Below are 17112 nucleotides of genomic sequence, written 5' to 3' on the forward strand. Positions count from 1 at the left end.
CCCAAGTGCCCAAAGACGCCCGGCTCGGGACTCCGGGACAAAGGACGGCAGTTGCTGCGAGGCGCGTACCGGCGGAGGGTCAGAGCTCCCTGTCGCCGTCACGACACCTGGGGGGAGACCGCCCGAGCACGGCGCTCCGGCAGGCGCCCCTCAGCCGCCCTGCAGGCGGCCCGGGTAGCGCGGGGCCCCTGCTGGCAGCGCCGCGGTTTCTGGAGGGGACGGCGCGCGGCTGCACCGCTGAGCCAGCCGGAGCGAAATGGCGGTGGCACCGTCCGGCTGCGCCGGTGCCCGGCCCGGGCGCAGCCGTCGCGGCAGCCTGCGGGCTTCAGGCCGCGAGCCCCGGGGCGGCAGCGCGGAGCGACAGCTGCCGCAGCGCTGCACGGGCGAGCAGGCGGGAGATGCCGAAGCTGCGCGGGGAAGCCTTCTGGAGGGAGACGCTGCGGAGCGCCCACTACGTGGTGGCGCCCATGGTGGACCAGAGCGAGCTGGCCTGGAGGCTGCTGAGCCGCCGTCACGGCGCCCAGCTCTGCTACACACCGATGCTACACGCCCAGGTCTTCCTCAGGGACGCCAACTACCGCCGCGAGAACCTCTATGGCGAGGCCTGTCCCGAGGACCGCCCGCTCATCGTGCAGGTGAGCACGGCCCCCGCCCCGGCTCGCCCTGTCAGCCCCGGCACCAAGCGGCTGCCGGGAGGAGCAGCTCATCCTGCGGTGCCGTTCTTGGGTAACGTGGAGGACGCAAGGCAGCATTGCCAAACGCACCTGCGCTATCCACCCCCGTCATGCTGACAAATCCAGGCGTTTTCTAAATGTGCATGAGTTGAAGGTAGTCAGCCTCATCCACATTTTAACGTGCTTATATAGGATGACAGAAATCTCATTTTCTTCATCTAAATACCACTGACAGTACTTAGCTTATGAAGGTGTTTTTCTGTTTATCCCATGTTTAACAGATGATTTGCTGTCTTAACCACAGGGACCTGGAGCACTGGACTTCTCACAGGGTTTCAGTCCCTTGCACCTCATCTTTAGAAACAAATTACTGTTGGTCTTGCAGTGTCAAGGTGTGTCCCAGATCTGGTACCACTCAAGGAGGATCACAGCTTTTTGAGTAATTCTCTGAAACCCTCAATGTTTAGCTATAGAGAAAAGATGCAAGGAAGATAGGACAGATTTTAAAGCATGTGTTGCTTCTGCTTCTGGACTACTGTGTGATGTTCAGGTACTTCACTCTGTCCCAAAGAGGGAAAGTGGCTTCTAGAGGTGGAGAGTAATGCAGGGAAATATGGTTGTCATGAGCAGAGGAATGACTGATTTTCATATTTGGAACAGTTAAATGATGAGGACTCTTTATCCTGGGAAAAAAAGTGTCTCCCTTGACTGAGGGGAGAGATGAGCGAAGCCTGTGGAGATGCCTTGAAGATGATAAATGGGAAACAAGTAAGCATAGTGATAGTTATAAACTGTGGAATTCATTGTTGTGGGATGTACTGGATTCTGAAAGATTACATGAGTTTAGAAAGCGAATCAAAGAAAACACTTGAGGTAGGTGCAACAAACACACCTTCTGCTTCAAAAGTCCTTACAGACACTTTTTTAGCTTCTGCTGTTCCCTAAACACTTTGGTGTTGACCTTTGATCTGTCTCAGTACAGCTTTCACAGAATCATGGAATATTCTGGGTTGGAAGGGATCCACAAGTACACTGAGTCCAACTTTTAGGTGACTTGCCTACACAGGGATAGAACTCACAACCTTAATGCTGTTATCACCATGCTCTAACCAAATGAGCTAATCTCAGCATCTTGTACATTCTTCTTCTGTGGGAGGTAGTTTCTTTTGACACAGAAAAGTACAAGTGGTGGAAATTCAAGTAATCATAGAAAGCTGTAAATCACAGATCTTCAGCTCAGTAAGCTGTATGTTCTGGGTGACACTACCTGAACAGGATCACTTGCTGTGAGCTTGCTGTGTTACCCTTCTTCCCATTGGCCACTATTGGACATAAAGTTCAGAACTAACTAATCTTTGGATTTATCTTGTGCAGCAGTCCTTACAGATTTGGTCACAGAGTATCGCAATTAGATTAGGCAAAGGTACATCTGAGCTTAGCGTGCTCTGAAGACTTTGTTTACTGTGCTAACATTCTCATTATATGGCATGGTTGGAGGCTTTCCATTGTTTCAGTCATCTCAGAGAAAGCAAATGATTTTTTATTTTAGTTGCTGTCAGTCATAATTTTATGTAGTGCTGTAGGGTTTAACTAACACCTTCTGCTCAGAAGTGTTTACATTTTGTTTCAAGTTTATATAAAGACATGATGGCATTGGTTTTTGTTAAAAATGGGTTTAAGAAAATGTGTTTAAAAGCATAAATGAGAAGAATAGTCTGTCCTCTTCAACAAAGAAGCTTCAAATTAACCTATTTTATTAATTTGCTTTTTTTGTGCTGTGCTTTAAATGTAATAGTAATTATATTCAGTTAAGACTGAGCATTTGACTATAGCCCATGTGTCTGTTTCATATTCCATGGGAATTCATTTTAGAGGCAATTGTACATATTGATATCTACAAAGTTTGAGCTGTCTCAAGACCCAGAGATGTTATAGGTGACTCTTTTCCTAAGCTCTGCCTTTCTGTGTTAAAATGCTGTATAGCTGTTTGTTCTGCAGAGGATTTTAAAAGTTGTTTCCACTTATTCTTGGGTACCACGTGTAAAATATTCATCTGGTATTTCTTTGCCTCTTGAATGCTCATTTTTCTCATTTTATCATTTGAAGGTTGTGGATCTTTAGCTGGTAAGTGTCACAGATTTTGTTTGGAGTTTTTTTTCATAGACTCATAGAATATCCTTAGTTGTAAGGGATTCACAAAGTCCAGCTCCTGCACAGAACAGCCACCAGAATCCCACCAGTGTTGTCCAAATGCTCCTTGAGCTCCGGGAGATTTAGGGCCATGACCACTGCCCTTGAGAGCCTGTTCCAGTGCCTGACCACCCTCTGGGGAAGAGCCTTTTCCTGATATCCAGCCGAAACTTCTCCTGACACAGCTCCAGACATTCCCTCAGCTCCTGTCACTGGTCACAGAGAGCAGAGATCAGAGCTGTCCCTCTGCTGCCACTTGTGAGGAACTTACAGACTTCTATGGAGTCTCCCCTCTATCTTCTCTTCTGTAGGCTGAACAAGCCAAGTCACTTTAGCCACTCTTCGTATGGCCCCTCCAGACCTTTCATCATCTTTTAAGCTCCATTGGACACTGTCTAATAGCTTTCGATCTTTCTTATGTTGTGGTGTCCCAGACTGTCCCCAGGACTCGAGGTGATGCAGCCCCAGTGCAGAGCAGAGTGGGACAATCCCTTCCTCGGCCCAGCTGGCGATGCTGGACCTGATGCCCCCCAAGACACAACTGGCCTTCCTGGCTGCCAGGGCACTGCTGACTCATATTCAACTTGCCATCAATCAGGATCCCCAGGTCCCTTTCTGCAGCACTGTTCTCCAGCGTTTTTTTCCCTTGTCTGTCCGTACATGCAGAGTCACCATATCCCAGGTTCAGAACAGGCTGTTTGTCTTTATTGAACTTCATATGCTTGGTGATTGCCTAGCCCTCTGATTGTCAAGGTCTCTCTGCAGGGCTTCTGTGCCTCTCAGGGATTGGATAGCTGCTCCCACTTTAGTGTCCTCAGCAAGGTTACAAATGTCAGCAAGGTTACAAGTAATTTATGGAGCTGATAAAGAGCTCTGGCTCCACCTAAGGTGGAGCGCTGCGGAACCCTAGTCATGATCGGTCAGCAGCCTAATGTCATCCCAGTCACTATAACCCTTTGCGCTTGACTTGTGAACCAGTTGTTCACCCATCACACAATGTGTTTATCCAGCTGGATATTTTGTCCAAAACCATCCTGTGAGAAACAGTATCAAATGCTTTACTGAAATCCAAATGATAACATCACATTGCTTCTCTTGATCATTTTGAGAAATAGTATTTGGTATTATTAACTGTGCATATTTGCCTGTTTTCTGTAGCAGGTAGTTGCTTCATAACTACATCATAACATTTTGTCAGTATTTGAAGAAAGCTATTGCCTGATTATTCCACTTCTCTTTGGTTTTCACAGTTCTGTGCCAATGATCCTGAAGTGTTTGTCCAAGCAGCACTCTTGGCTCAGGATTACTGTGATGCCATAGACCTAAATTTGGGTTGCCCCCAAATGATTGCAAAGAGAGGTATGTGCAAATCTGAACCCTGGATAAGCAGATAAATGGCAAATGGTATTTCAAATGTGAATGTTGGCAGTAAAATATCAAGAGGGCCAAATCAAGCCTTGGGGAGGGGCTGAAGTCAGACTCAGTTACACCTAGTGTAGCAGGTAACACTTTGTAGTACCTAAAGCAAAAATTAGATATAATTAATTCTAATTTCTCTTAAGTGACAGCTCCTGTGTCTAGAATATCCTTTGGAAACATTTTTTTTAATAAGAGTTTGATTTTCTTTCTGATTTTTGCTCAGACAGCCTATTTTTTAAAAACTGCAGTTAAGATTACATCATTCAGTCACTTAGGATCTCCTATTTCCCTGATACTTGCACAGAGCTTTTTCACAATAGTGTAGAAGAGGATGACACCTGCTGAATCCCTTAGATACTGTATGTTTGAAAACCAGAACCTGTGTTCGAAAATTTTGTATCAGTTAAGGTGTTGAGAAAATATTTGTTCAGTAACTGCCCGTTCGTCTTCTCAAATATCTTTCAAAGACTAATAGGAAATGATTAGTAGTGCAAATAGATCTTTCAGTCTGATCATCTATTATCCTAATGGGATTTATTAAATATCTGGTATAAACCCTTAGAAGCTGGACTCTGAGCTGCTAGTGTCAACATATCAGCCTTGGAGAGTATCAGTGAAAGTAGGGTGTGGGGATTCCTTGTTTATCCTGTAAATCTAGGGTGGCAGGGAGAACAGAATGATCCCACTCTTCCAGTTGGGGCAGGACAGAGCAACTCTGTTTCTGCCAGTGAGGCATAGGAGTGTCTGGATATTTGTTTCTGAGAGTTTATGAAAACTGTGCTACAGGATCTTACTCTTCTGCACAAGTCTGTCATATGCTATTTTATCATAGGTCACTATGGAGCATTTCTGCAAGAGGAGTGGGATCTTCTTCAGAGAATGAGTAAGTACTTAGAGAGGAATTAGAATAAACTAGTTATTGAGAGGAGGTTTAGGGATTTTGGGGGAAAGGAAGTGTGTCATATTTTTTTGGGCAGAGTTGTGTTTGGGTTTTGAAGGGGCGGTTGTGGTGGGTTTTTTCTTTTTTTCTTTTTTTTTTTTTTAATTTCATACTGTATTCCAGTGGCACCCTCAAGATACTTGGTGGTATCCCACTTGAAACTCACACTAGATCTGCAAAAAGACTTTTGTGCCTGAAACAGACTTCAGGTGAAAGTGAGTCAAGTTCCAGTCTCATATGATAGTTTAGTGGTTCTCCAACTCTAGAAACAGCAGAAGTCCCAGTGCCTTGCTTTTTGCACTTTGAAATTCTCAGGTGCCAAGAGTCATGTTTCTGCTTGAAGCCACAGTTGCCCTTTCCTGATCAACTATGTGTACTCTTTCTGTCCCCAGTATAGTAAATTATGCCATTCTTCTCTTAATTTGTGTAGGTTATTTTCAGGCTATCAGTAGCTGTTGTGAACAGTTGTAATAATAATCTGCCAGGACTCAGTTTCCTCATGCAGAAAAAAAAACCCCATTCTTTATTCACATAACTCATTTTTTACAGTTTTTACAGACCTCGTGTTCAACTCTAATTGGCTAGTAGTTTTCTGGCCATATAATTTATTGGTTAAAAGGTGTTTTGTGTGTACTTGCTCAGACTCTCTCTTTCACTCAGATGTTTACATATTTCCTTTGTGGATTCTCATGGGACAGATCTATTGTATATGCAGGTGCAGACTTATTTTTCTCTCCAATAGGTTGCTGTGTTAACGAACTTTTCATTCCCAAGATTGTTTCGCATAAGAACTTACAATCTATTGCTAGGTTAGCTAGGGTAGTAGGACCTAAACTGTATTTTTTAAGACACATTTCTTTAATAATATCTTTACTTGTCTGCAATAAATAGTATCATATTTTTTAAGAAATACAATTGTAACTGATATAAAAAGCAAGGTTTTGGTCATGTTGTAGAACTGAGAATGTGCCTTCATCCCACTTCAAAGCAAGTGTTGGCACCGTGAAGTTAGAGAGTCTTATTTCTGTTTGCATTCCCGGTGGTCTGAGGAATCTTGAGTGATGTTTGGTATAAAGACACTGCTGACAACCTGTAAGATAAGACAGTGCTTCCTTGCCCATCGTGGTTGTTGAGAAATATGCAAATCAGAATAGCCTCAAGCTGTGAAGAGAACCCAGGTCATCTAGTTGGGCGAGAACCCAGGCTGTCTAGTAAGAGAGTTGTCTTAGGCTTCTTCCTCCTTCTTTCCCCAGCCGCCTTTAAAATGGTGGAACACTCTTTTCTGCTTGCACCTGTATACACCTTGCTTGCTCCTTTGAAATGGTGATGGGAAGTACCTATCATTAGGGCTTGTAGGATTTGGATTAGAAGACAGCAGATGACTTCATACATTGTATATCCAAGCTCTGGAAGAGAATTTCAGACACAACTTTACTCAGTGTTTTCCTGTTGGCTGTCTTTGTTAGCTCTCTTTTTGGTAATTTTGTGATTCTGTGTACTGTGTAAGGACTGGGAGTTTACCATTATGTTCTAGATTTCACCCTGACTCTATAACTTACATTTACTACTTGATTGCATCCACAGCCTACCTCACTTGATAATCCTCTGCTTGCCATGGATCAGACTATACTTAAAATGATTATGTTTGTGATAAAATGCAAAGAAGTGAAGCACCTTTTTGTGGGAGAGGTAGACAAGCAAGTGTTAGTGTTGGAGGAGTACAACAGCCTGTGGTGATAATAAACGTGTATCAATAATTAAGTTGTGAGGGGGTGGTCTTTGAAAGTGAAGGCTTAATGCAGTGGAAGTGTTAGGGCTATTAAAAGAGTGACTATTTTATGCTACCTTGTTAGGATGCAGATTCTGTGTTTCATGTGTGTTACTGTTACGGGATTAAACTGTGCAATAAGGATTGTAGAGGACACTGCTGATTTTTTAAGCTTTGAGAACTGCATGACAGTAACTTCTCAGGCTTTTGCCATACCGCACCCAGCATCAGATCTTGAGAAGAGCAGACACTTTTCATAGCATTGTGCAGCCCACTTACCTGTCTTTTCAATCTTTCTCAGTTTTACTGGCTAACGAGAAGCTCTCTGTTCCCATCACATGCAAAATCCGCGTTTTCCCAGACATTGACAAGACAGTGAAGTATGCACAGATGCTGGAGAAAGCTGGCTGCCAGGTAAGAAGGCAGCTGCTCCCTCTACTCTTGCACTGGACACATAACTTTGTGTAAAGTATCTGATGACTAGTTATTGGTGTACTGTGAAGATGAATAGGCTGCATTATTTTGCAGACAGAGCAAACAGGATGCAGACAGATTCTGTGTGTTTGCAGTCCTAGGCCGCTGGTCAGTAGCATGGTACAGAAGACACAATGATTTCAGTCTCTTATAATCACTGCACTGTGCAGCATCCTTCACTGTGGTTGAGCATCTCAATCTTCACATAGTGCTGCAGGAGGCAGTGTGAATGCATGAAATCCAGAGTACTGCAGAAGAAAAAGGGTATCAAAAGGTATCACTAGAAGAAATAGGCAGCCTTCTAGGATTTAACTCCAATTAAATTGGAAGAGATGGTCAAGAGATAGTTAGAGACAGTACTAACAGTATTTGGATGTTCTGCTGAGGTGAAACCTAGGTCAATATATCACAAATTCCAGAGTGAATCACAAATGGAATCCAGTGCAAAAGGAAAGCTGTAGGTTGTCCCATGATAGAATCTTGTCATGCCTTGGAATAGCAAAATGAAAGAAGCCTAAGACCACGGTAGGTGAGCTGCTGCTATCTTTCGGTGTTGCTAAACTCCCTGCACTGTTGAAATAGCACCAGGAACTCAGTGGTATCCATAAAGTGTAGGGAGTGAAAGGAAGTTTTTTTTCAGTGGATTTATTCCAGTAGTTGATACATGTGGAAAGTAAATGTAATTTTGTGTTCCAGCTGCTGACTGTGCATGGCCGTACTAAAGAACAGAAAGGACCTCTTGCTGGCGTGGCATCTTGGGAGCACATTCAAGCTGTCAGGTTAGTGAGCAGTACCAGTCTTAGGGGATTCCTACTAGCACTCTGGATTTTAAACAGAGTATGCAATGGCATTGAAGAGCAAACAAATTTGTGTGACAGGAGGAGAATTTCTGGGTTGACTCCAATTCCCAGTTTTATGCCTCTGTTTTATTCACTGGTATAGAAAAGCTGTAAACATTCCTGTATTTGCAAATGGAAATATCCAGTGTCTCAGCGATGTGGAAGAATGCATTCGTAAGACAGGAGTACATGGCGTCATGAGTGCAGGTAAAGAAAATTAACTTTTACTCAGATGAGAATATGAGTTGTTTCCCTTAGTAGCCCCGTATACATTTATTAAAAACTTTTATCAGATTGACTAGGTGAACAGCTTTGCTTGACAGCTGAGTGGCCATTCTCACTTGTCTCATACTGGCCATCTCATGCCAAGACCAGGAATCATTTAAGATTTGTAAGAATTGTTATGTCAGACTTGCAATAGCATTGACTCATTGAGCTCAAATCTAATTATTTGACAAAGGTATATGGGGCTCCTGTTTTCCTGGAATATTTTTGTGACATCTGGTAATCAGTGGAACAGTTTTTGAATGGTTCTTGATGAACTAAGTGCATCTGTGGATTAATATTCCTGCAGGTGGTTCACATTGGGTTGGAACAAGAATTGACATAACTTCCTACAGGAAGAGCTAGGATTGGCATGAGAAAGAGCTTTTTGATCGCTCACACAGTTAAAGAAGGATTGTAGAATCTCAGTTTTAGAAAATACTGGTTAACAAAAGGCTTGTGAAGCCAGTAGAGGAAGGCACAGTGAGAAGCTGTATCTGTAAAGCTGGGCCAGACAAATATCAATACAGACAGAAGGCAAGACACTTGTCATTTCAGTATTTAACCATTATGCAAAAAAACCAGTGATTTCTCTATTTATTAATTTGATTTACTGTCTTTGTGTCAAGGTTAGATGCCTTTCTAGAAACTGTACTTTAACTAGATATGAGCTGTTCAGTGCAATTAGGAATTGTATAGTGAAATACAGTATCCCACGGTCAGGCTAGAGTTTTACGGACCCTGTGTTCTTCTGGAGAGTACATGGGTGATGTGTCTGTGGCTGTAGAATCACAAAAGGGATGATCAAACTCCACAGCAGAGATGTTTGCCTTTGCTTCAATCCTGAAATGAAAGTTTGAGTATTTATTTTCATTTCCTAGAAGGTAATCTTCATAACCCAGCTTTGTTTGAGGGCCGGAACCCATTGGTGTGGGAGATGGCTGAGGAGTATCTGGAGATAGTGCGGAAGTACCCTTGTCCCTTGTCTTACGTTAGGGCTCATCTCTTCAAGCTCTGGCATCACACGTGAGTATCTCCATAGAACTCTTAATGTTTTCAGGGCTCATCCTGTTTAGCACGTATCTGGGTTTTCTGGACAAGGATTTGTTTGGCCAGAATGAGTATGCTCAAGGTTTTCTTTCCTGGACCTGGCTGGAGAGGATGTAGGCTTGAGGCCTTTACCCTTCATTTCATATCTGGGAAACAGGGCATGGGGAATGAACAAGTTGCCACAAGATCAGCCAGGGTGTGAGCTCACAGCACTCCAGTTGCAATGTGGTAATTGCCCATGTGCACACACACACTTGATGGCAAACACAAGTTAACTATCTCCTTGTTCATTGTGAGGCAAAGTGCTCTTGCATTTATTGTGGAGCAAGAGCATGGCTATGGGCAGTTACTGCAAAGCAGCTGATGCACTGTACATTCATGGTTAGCTTATGTCAAAGTACCTTGGTTGTCTGCCAAGTATTTATCTGGAATAGACATATGTGTGCTTTTCTCTGAACTTAAAAAGAAGAACATAAGCTTCTACCAAAGGCAAATGAATCAGGAAAAGTGTATAAGAGGCTTTTATAGAGTTATTTTTAGTTGATTGCAGTCTAAATATAACTTTATGTTTGGGATTTGCCTCAGGCTTCAAGTTTACCATCAGCTGCGTGAAGAATTAGCAAAAGTGAAGACTCTAGAGGGCATCGTAGATGTCAACAGGGAGCTGAAACTGCGATGCCAGGTACCAAGATGGGCCCTAATTTCCCAGAACAGCACTGCCTGCACTTTGTGGGAATGTACCAAGTATGTCATAGAGTTGACATCCATTAGTCACTTCTCTGTGACTTTGTGGCTTACTAATCTTGATATTGGTAACTTACTACAGTAGCATCCCCTTATGCCTGGACAATTTTACGTGATGAAGCTGATTTAGGAGTTACAAATGTGCTTCAGTTCATCTATCTTGGTAGATTTTTTTTTTTTTGCCAATATGTAAGTGGCAGTAATTGTTAGCTTAATTTTCAGTTTGTGATTTCCTGGAGTTTGAGTGTTTAGTGTATTTTCTGACAACTTCAGGAAGACTGACTGTAACTCTTATGCTGCAGGAAGAAATAGCCAATCAGAAGGAAGGAGAAAAGCCAAAAGAAGGGTTGCCTTTTTTCCACTGGATCTGTCAGCCATACATCAGGCCAGGGTGAGTTACTATTTTGATACTTACGGGTACTCATAGGCCTTTCCCACCCATACCATCAGTATCAGCCATTGAGTCTGTTCTAGGAGCTTACATTCATTTTAAAAAAAAGGCTTGAAGACTTTGTATTCTTTTTATTCTAGTTTGGTTTTCTCCTATTATTGCTTTGTTCAAGGGGATGTTGCTCATTGTTTGCATCTTCTCCTTTGGATCCTCCTCAAATTTCTCTCTCTCTGCAAAGTAAAGATTAGGAATCCCACTGCAGCTCAGAAAAAGAATCTGATGTGCAGCAAATACGCTACCTGATACTGCTTTGTTGTCACATGCAACATGAATGTTGCTGGTAACTGCTTTGGTAGCAAAGATAAGAACTAAATTATATTCTGTAAAGGATGCTTGTAATGAATGGACAAGGTTTTCAGATAGGTTATTCCCCTTCTGCTGAAAATCGGGCTGAAGAAGAGAACAAGTGTGTCAAGATTAATACTTAAGTAAATACTTTAAAAAATGCTGAAGTAAAACCTGGGAATAACAGGTACCTAATTTAGCTGACCAACTTTAATTGGCTTTCACGCTTATATATCTGATAGTGTGTCTGTTAACTGCCAGTGTTAACCAAAAAAGCTAGGTTTTTCTAAGCCACTTCTAAGGGCAATGACACTTCATTGTAGCCATGACAGACAGGTTTATGGCGTCCCCAGATTTCTGTAAACCAGAGTAATGGTCAGGGAACAGCTTCTTCTTCCCTCCAGCCAATTGATGATGAAATTCACTGTTTCAGGCCAAAGGAGAGATGCAGAGAGAATGGAGATAGTGGAACTGAAAAAGGTGTGCGAGGGAAACGTGCTCTGGAAGAAGAGGAAGATGGAAATGCTGAGCATCTGTCAAAGAATAAACAAAAAAAGAAGTTAAGAAATCCAAATAAAAGCTTTGATCCATCTTTAAAACGTAAGTTCCATTTATTGGCATAAATGTATGGAGAGTTACTGATACCACCTTTGGCATAACTTGCCTCTATGAATTTTCCTGGCTTGTGTACTTGTAGAAACTTCTTGAAAAAGAGAAGGAATTGTTGCTATTGAAATTTCAATAGCAGATAACATGATTAAAATAGTGTTTATTAGTAAAGGAAACAAACAAGGATCAAAGTAGTAGGTCACTGATTCTCTTCTCTGTAAGCATCTTTTTAAGATCAAAATCTTACAAACTGAATTGTAGCTGTCACTAGCATTTGAAATGGAAATTTTGTATGAATTTCAAGCTGTTGTCCTCCTGTTTTATGCTTGACTTGAGGATTAAAATTTTCATGTTTGGAATTTAGCTTAGAGGCACTTAAAAATTCGAAGTATTTTTACCTTAGTGCTGTTATTTGAGGTACAGTATTTTTATTTCAAAAAAACTCTCTGGCTAGAAAAGCACCAAGCTTTGTGTGGTTCTGATTTTTTTTTTTTTTTTTAAATTTTTTAAACTTACTCCTTCCACATAAAAATACCATTGGTGAAATCAGCTTTGTCTCTCTCTTTCTCAGCCAAATATGCAAAATGTGATCAATGTGGAAACCCTAAGGTAAGTCAGTACAAGTGTCCACAAAAGCATTTTCATTAAGTGGAAATAAATTACCATTTAGGTACCATTTTAGGGATCAGTCACACAATGTCTGGATGGAGGTAAGTGGCAAATGGTGTCCCTCAGGGGTCTATGTTGGGACCAGCACTGCTAAGTGTCTCCATCACTGATGTGGACAGTGGCATCAAGAGTGTCCTCAGCACATTTGCAGATGACACCAAGCTGAGTGGAGTGATGACACACCTGAGGGACAGGGCCATTCAGAGGGACCTGGACAAGCTCAAGCAGTGGCCTGTGGGAACCTCTGAGGTTTAACAAGGCCAAATGCAAGATTCTGCACTTGGGTTGGGGCAACCATGGTATCAAATCTAGGATGGGGGGATGAACAGATTGAGAGCAGCCCTGCCCAGGCCTTTGGGGTGCTGGTGGATCAAAGGCTGGCTGTGACTCAGTAATGTGCGCTCACAGCCCAGAAAGCACCTGTGTTCTAAACTGCATCAAAAGCAGCATGGCCAGCAAGTTAAGCGGTGAGGGGATTCTGTGCCTTTCCTCTGCTCTTGTGAGACCCCCACCTGGCGTACTGCATCCAGCTCAGGGGCCCTTGGTGCAGGAGACACATAGAGCTGTTAGGGCAGGCCCAGAGAAGGCTGCAAAGATGATTGGGGGATGGAGTCCCTCTGCCGTGGAGACAGGCTGAGAGACTGGGCAGTGTTCAGCCTGGAGAAGAGAAGGTTCTAGGGAGCCTCACTGCCCCTTCCAGTGCCTTAAGGGGAATTAAAAGAAAGACAGTGATGGACTTTTTAGCAGGGCCTGTTGCAGTAGGACAGGGGGCGATGGGTTTAAAGAAAAAGAGAGTAGATTCAGACTAGTTATGTCTTAGATTAGAAGTAATTTTTTATGGTGAGGCAGCAGCCCAGGTTGCCCAGAGAGGTTGTGGATGCCCCATTCCTGGAAACATTCAAGGTCAGGTTGGACAGGGCTCTGAGCAACCTGATCTAGTTGAAAATGTCCCTGGTCTTCGCAGGGGGTTGGAGTAGATGACCTCTAAAGGCTCCTTCCAACCCAAACTATTCTATGATTCTGTTCTGTTATTCCAGATCCTGAGGTAGATCTATGCCAGTGCCCAGTCACACAGGTGCATGCCAAGTCCTGCTGATAAGTGTGTGTGGGGGGAGGAAAGTCCATACTTGAGCAAAAGCTTTTTAACCATTAACTGTAACCAATCTCTGAGGTTAGGATGCTGCACAAAAATCCTTAACATACATAGATTCTTTGAAAGAATTTGCCTTTCTCTCCAAAAAAAGTGCAGTCTTGCTGCTGCAGAGGGTATTTATTGCTAAGACAGTTGAGTGAGTTAATTGAATTTCTCAAGATATCGTGGAAAAAAATCTCCAGACTTCCACAGATGTATGACATGCATATTTTACTGTGAAATGAAAAACAAACCCCTCTTACGATGGTTAGTGGTGGGTGGAGTTTTTCTTGAAAACGAAAATTTGAATAACTGGTGTGGTTCTTAGTGTACGAATAAAAATACTTCAAATGTCATCCCAGTACAGCCTGCAGTGAGCGTCAGGCAGCACCTGCAGCTCTGGTTTGTGTTGTTTGGATCTCTGCCTTTATCCAAACAAGCACAAGCACCTCTTCATCCTCAGTTCTGCCTTTGCAACAGATTAACATTGGCTTTCACTATTAGCAATGCGAAATGAGGTATTAGCAAATGCTGATTTTACATGTTCTGTATTGAAATTTCAAATATTTTGATACCTGCAAAGAGTTCATTTTGCTTTTGCTTGTTTATGTTTTCCCTTAGGGAACATAGTTGATGGCTTGACAGGGTGGTGTTGCTGAGCTCTGTGAGCAGAGTGTATTTATTACTACTAATATATCTGTAGACCAGGGTGTAAGATGCACGTAATATTGCGTTCTAGCTTAAAAATTTGCATTACACCTTGCAGGTCGGGGGAAGCCTGCAACACAAGCATGGGATGTTGCTCCCTGTTGTAACACTGTTACCACAGCACAGCAGGGGCAGCCAGCTGGGGGTAAATTTGAAGCTGCAGCTACTGAAAAAAAATGGGATTTTTTTTTTTTTTGCTGTGTTCGTTATTGGGAAAGCATTGAGCAGTGGGCTGGCATGCTTTCAAAGCCATTCTTTTTCATAGCTAGTCCAGGTGACATCACTTGGTGCATAAACCAGGATCATCTGCACCAGGGCTTAGACTTATTTTTGTTTTGGTCTTACATCCCTATAATGTTGCAGGGTAGCACTTGAAATCTTCTGACTAGGCCTGTAATTTTTTTTTATCCCCCCCTAGATTATGTGTTTCTGAGCTATGTCATGAAATGAGGTGAGGGGGTGTGAGGATGTGGAGAATAATAATAAGAAGGAACTCAACTAAAGTCTCCCTAAACATGATGATTTTCTGACTGGGGTGGAAGGAACCTTGCTAAACAACATCAACGCCCTTTTCTAAAATATGTGTGAGCAAAGCACCCCAGAGACCCAGGCTTGTATAGCCACATCACCAATTAGCCAAGGTTCAGCTGCTGCTGTCCCCTAAGAGTCATAGATTATAGTTTATTAAATACGCAAGTGTATTTTAAGATGCAAGTAGGGAAGTAATTCTCGTGGTAACATATTTTAGGCGTAGCTGCAGATGGTAGCACATCAGGCACTGTGTTTCATGTTGCAGAGAACTTTGCAGAGCAAGTTCACCAGCACCAAATGTGTTCACGCTTGTTCCAGAGGGCTTATGGCATGTGCCTGCTTGTGGTGGGGTAACTGGAGCTGCCCAACAGGCTATGGGGGTTATACAAGTTGAATGTGGATTTTTTTTTTCCTGTTGGTTGGGGTTTTTTTGTTCTTTTTGTGCAAACACTAGATAGCCCCTAATATGACATCAACTCCATCATCTTCATTAGTCTGAGTACATGTTTTTTTTCCAAAGATCTGAAAGTGCAGAGCTGTGTTGTTACTTATTACAGTAAACAGTAATAATTTTATTTTCACTGACACAAGCTTCTTTATACCACTATCCCAATCCAGGGCAATAAATGTGTGTTTAACATGTGCCGAGGATGCTGTAAGAAAAGAGCATTCAAGGAGGTAGCAGATTGTCCAGGTAAGTGTATCTGGCCTTCAAGCAAATATCTCATCCATCTCCCGTGTATATTTATTACTTTAATCTTTGGGTTATGGGGTGTAGGTGAGTGTTAAAATTTGCATCCTGCCTCAAATGCAACATGCTATCTAAAAGTGTATAGTACCATTTTAAAAGACTGCTCTTCCTTCTCTGTATGTTATTGCTCCTGCTTTCCAAAGCCTTGGGATGCAGTTTCCAGTCTGCAAAGACCCATTCGTTATAAGGAATGAGGTATTCTGTTTACCATTCTAGTTGTCTCATTTCAGGATGTTGGAGTTTTTTTCCCCTTTTGTTTTTTCAGGTCATGGATTACTTTTTAAGACCAAGTATGAAAAATCCCTTTCATGGCAGCACAATCAAAGAGGAATTCAAACCCCAGAGATCAGTCAGAGAGGAGATGCAGAGCGGGGGGAGATGGCAGTGCTGAAGGAGGCTGGTGACAATACAGGGTGAAGCTTTGGAAATGAACAGTCCAAGAGCTCCTGCCAGACCACTACTTCCCTGGGCCAAAGAATGTCATCTCCAGCTCACTGTCAGCTGTGTGAACTTTTTCCACATTATTAACTTCTGGAAAAGTTTTATTTAAGTAAAAAAACTGCTTACTCAGGGAATTATCCTGCATTTGAAATAAAAGAGATGCAATTAAATATGTCTCATGCTGTATTTGAAAGACTGAAAATCCTGCATTTCTGAGTGAGACAATTGCTGTAAGCTGCCATTACATTCTGCCTCCTGTATGCTCCTTAACCCTTCACGTTGTGTTTTTAATACTGGGGACTAAATGCATTGTATTAGAACAGCCTTCTGGCACACTAAAAATAAAAATGTCTGTAACTTCCTCACTAACAGATAATGTGTCACATCTCAGTGCAGAAATTAATGCAGCAGTACATGGAAAATGTGAATGTAAAACTGTAATATTTTCCCATATCCACATTAACAATTATTAGTTTCTTAACAGTATGATGAAATTTAACAGTCTGCCATGAGCCAGAGGTTGGCAGAGGAGGAAATCTCTATTTTAACAGAGTTGTCTAAAAATATGTGTGAAGTTTTTCATGCCAGGTGAAAGAATTATAAAGGAAAGGCCCCATAAAATCAGGCCTGCTCTGCTAAATTGCCAAAGTTAGCCTGTCACTTCTTCTAAGTATTTTGCAAGTTCCCATGCGTAAACAATCTTGGTACGAAAACTCTTCAGCATAACAACCTATTCCTGGGTTGAAAAACAAATGCACCTGTAATCACAAGGGATTTGTCCCATGAGAATCAGTAAAGAAAATATGTAAACAATCCAAGAATAGATACATTTGATGGACAAGTAGAATACCTTTTACTAACCAACAGAGTTAATTGGCAAGAAAGCTATTAACCAATTAAAGTTGCATACGAGGTCTATAAAAACTGTATAAAATAAGTTATGTGAATAAAGAATTGGCTTTTCCCACATGAAAATAATGAAGTCTCTGCTAACTTATTACAGTAGAAATTGGAATCAAGTCCATGAACATTTCCTTGCCCAAGGAATTATGTGGTCATTTATCCTTCCTACGTGATAAATTCTGAGAGATGTGCGATGAAACCAGATGCAGGTCCAACACATGCCTTTTGTAAAGATGGGAACATAAAACCATCTCTCCCACCTCCTGTGGA

General features: G+C 42.2%; 1 protein-coding gene across 3 annotated transcripts; it reads left to right on the forward strand.

Annotated features, from left to right (window-relative positions):
- Positions 1 to 110: 110 nt before the first annotated feature.
- Positions 111 to 16917, forward strand: DUS1L (dihydrouridine synthase 1 like). Of its 3 annotated transcripts, none has more exons than XM_063409134.1 (13): positions 263 to 635; positions 4115 to 4223; positions 5116 to 5166; positions 7293 to 7405; positions 8162 to 8244; positions 8408 to 8511; positions 9450 to 9594; positions 10204 to 10300; positions 10665 to 10753; positions 11532 to 11698; positions 12279 to 12316; positions 15366 to 15441; positions 15764 to 16917. In XM_063409134.1, exons 1-13 carry the CDS (start codon positions 399 to 401, stop codon positions 15913 to 15915), a joined length of 1461 nt encoding a protein of 486 aa, XP_063265204.1. In that variant the 5' UTR covers positions 263 to 398; the 3' UTR covers positions 15916 to 16917. The 3 variants fall into 3 exon arrangements, with proteins under 3 accessions (XP_063265205.1, XP_063265204.1, XP_063265206.1); XM_063409136.1 differs by having other exon boundaries at positions 7353 to 7405; XM_063409135.1 differs by lacking the exons at positions 4115 to 4223; positions 5116 to 5166 and having other exon boundaries at positions 111 to 635.
- Positions 16918 to 17112: the final 195 nt, after the last annotated feature.

This window comes from Prinia subflava, chromosome 12 (genome assembly GCF_021018805.1).
Source record: "Prinia subflava isolate CZ2003 ecotype Zambia chromosome 12, Cam_Psub_1.2, whole genome shotgun sequence".
Classification (NCBI taxonomy): domain Eukaryota; kingdom Metazoa; phylum Chordata; class Aves; order Passeriformes; family Cisticolidae; genus Prinia; species Prinia subflava.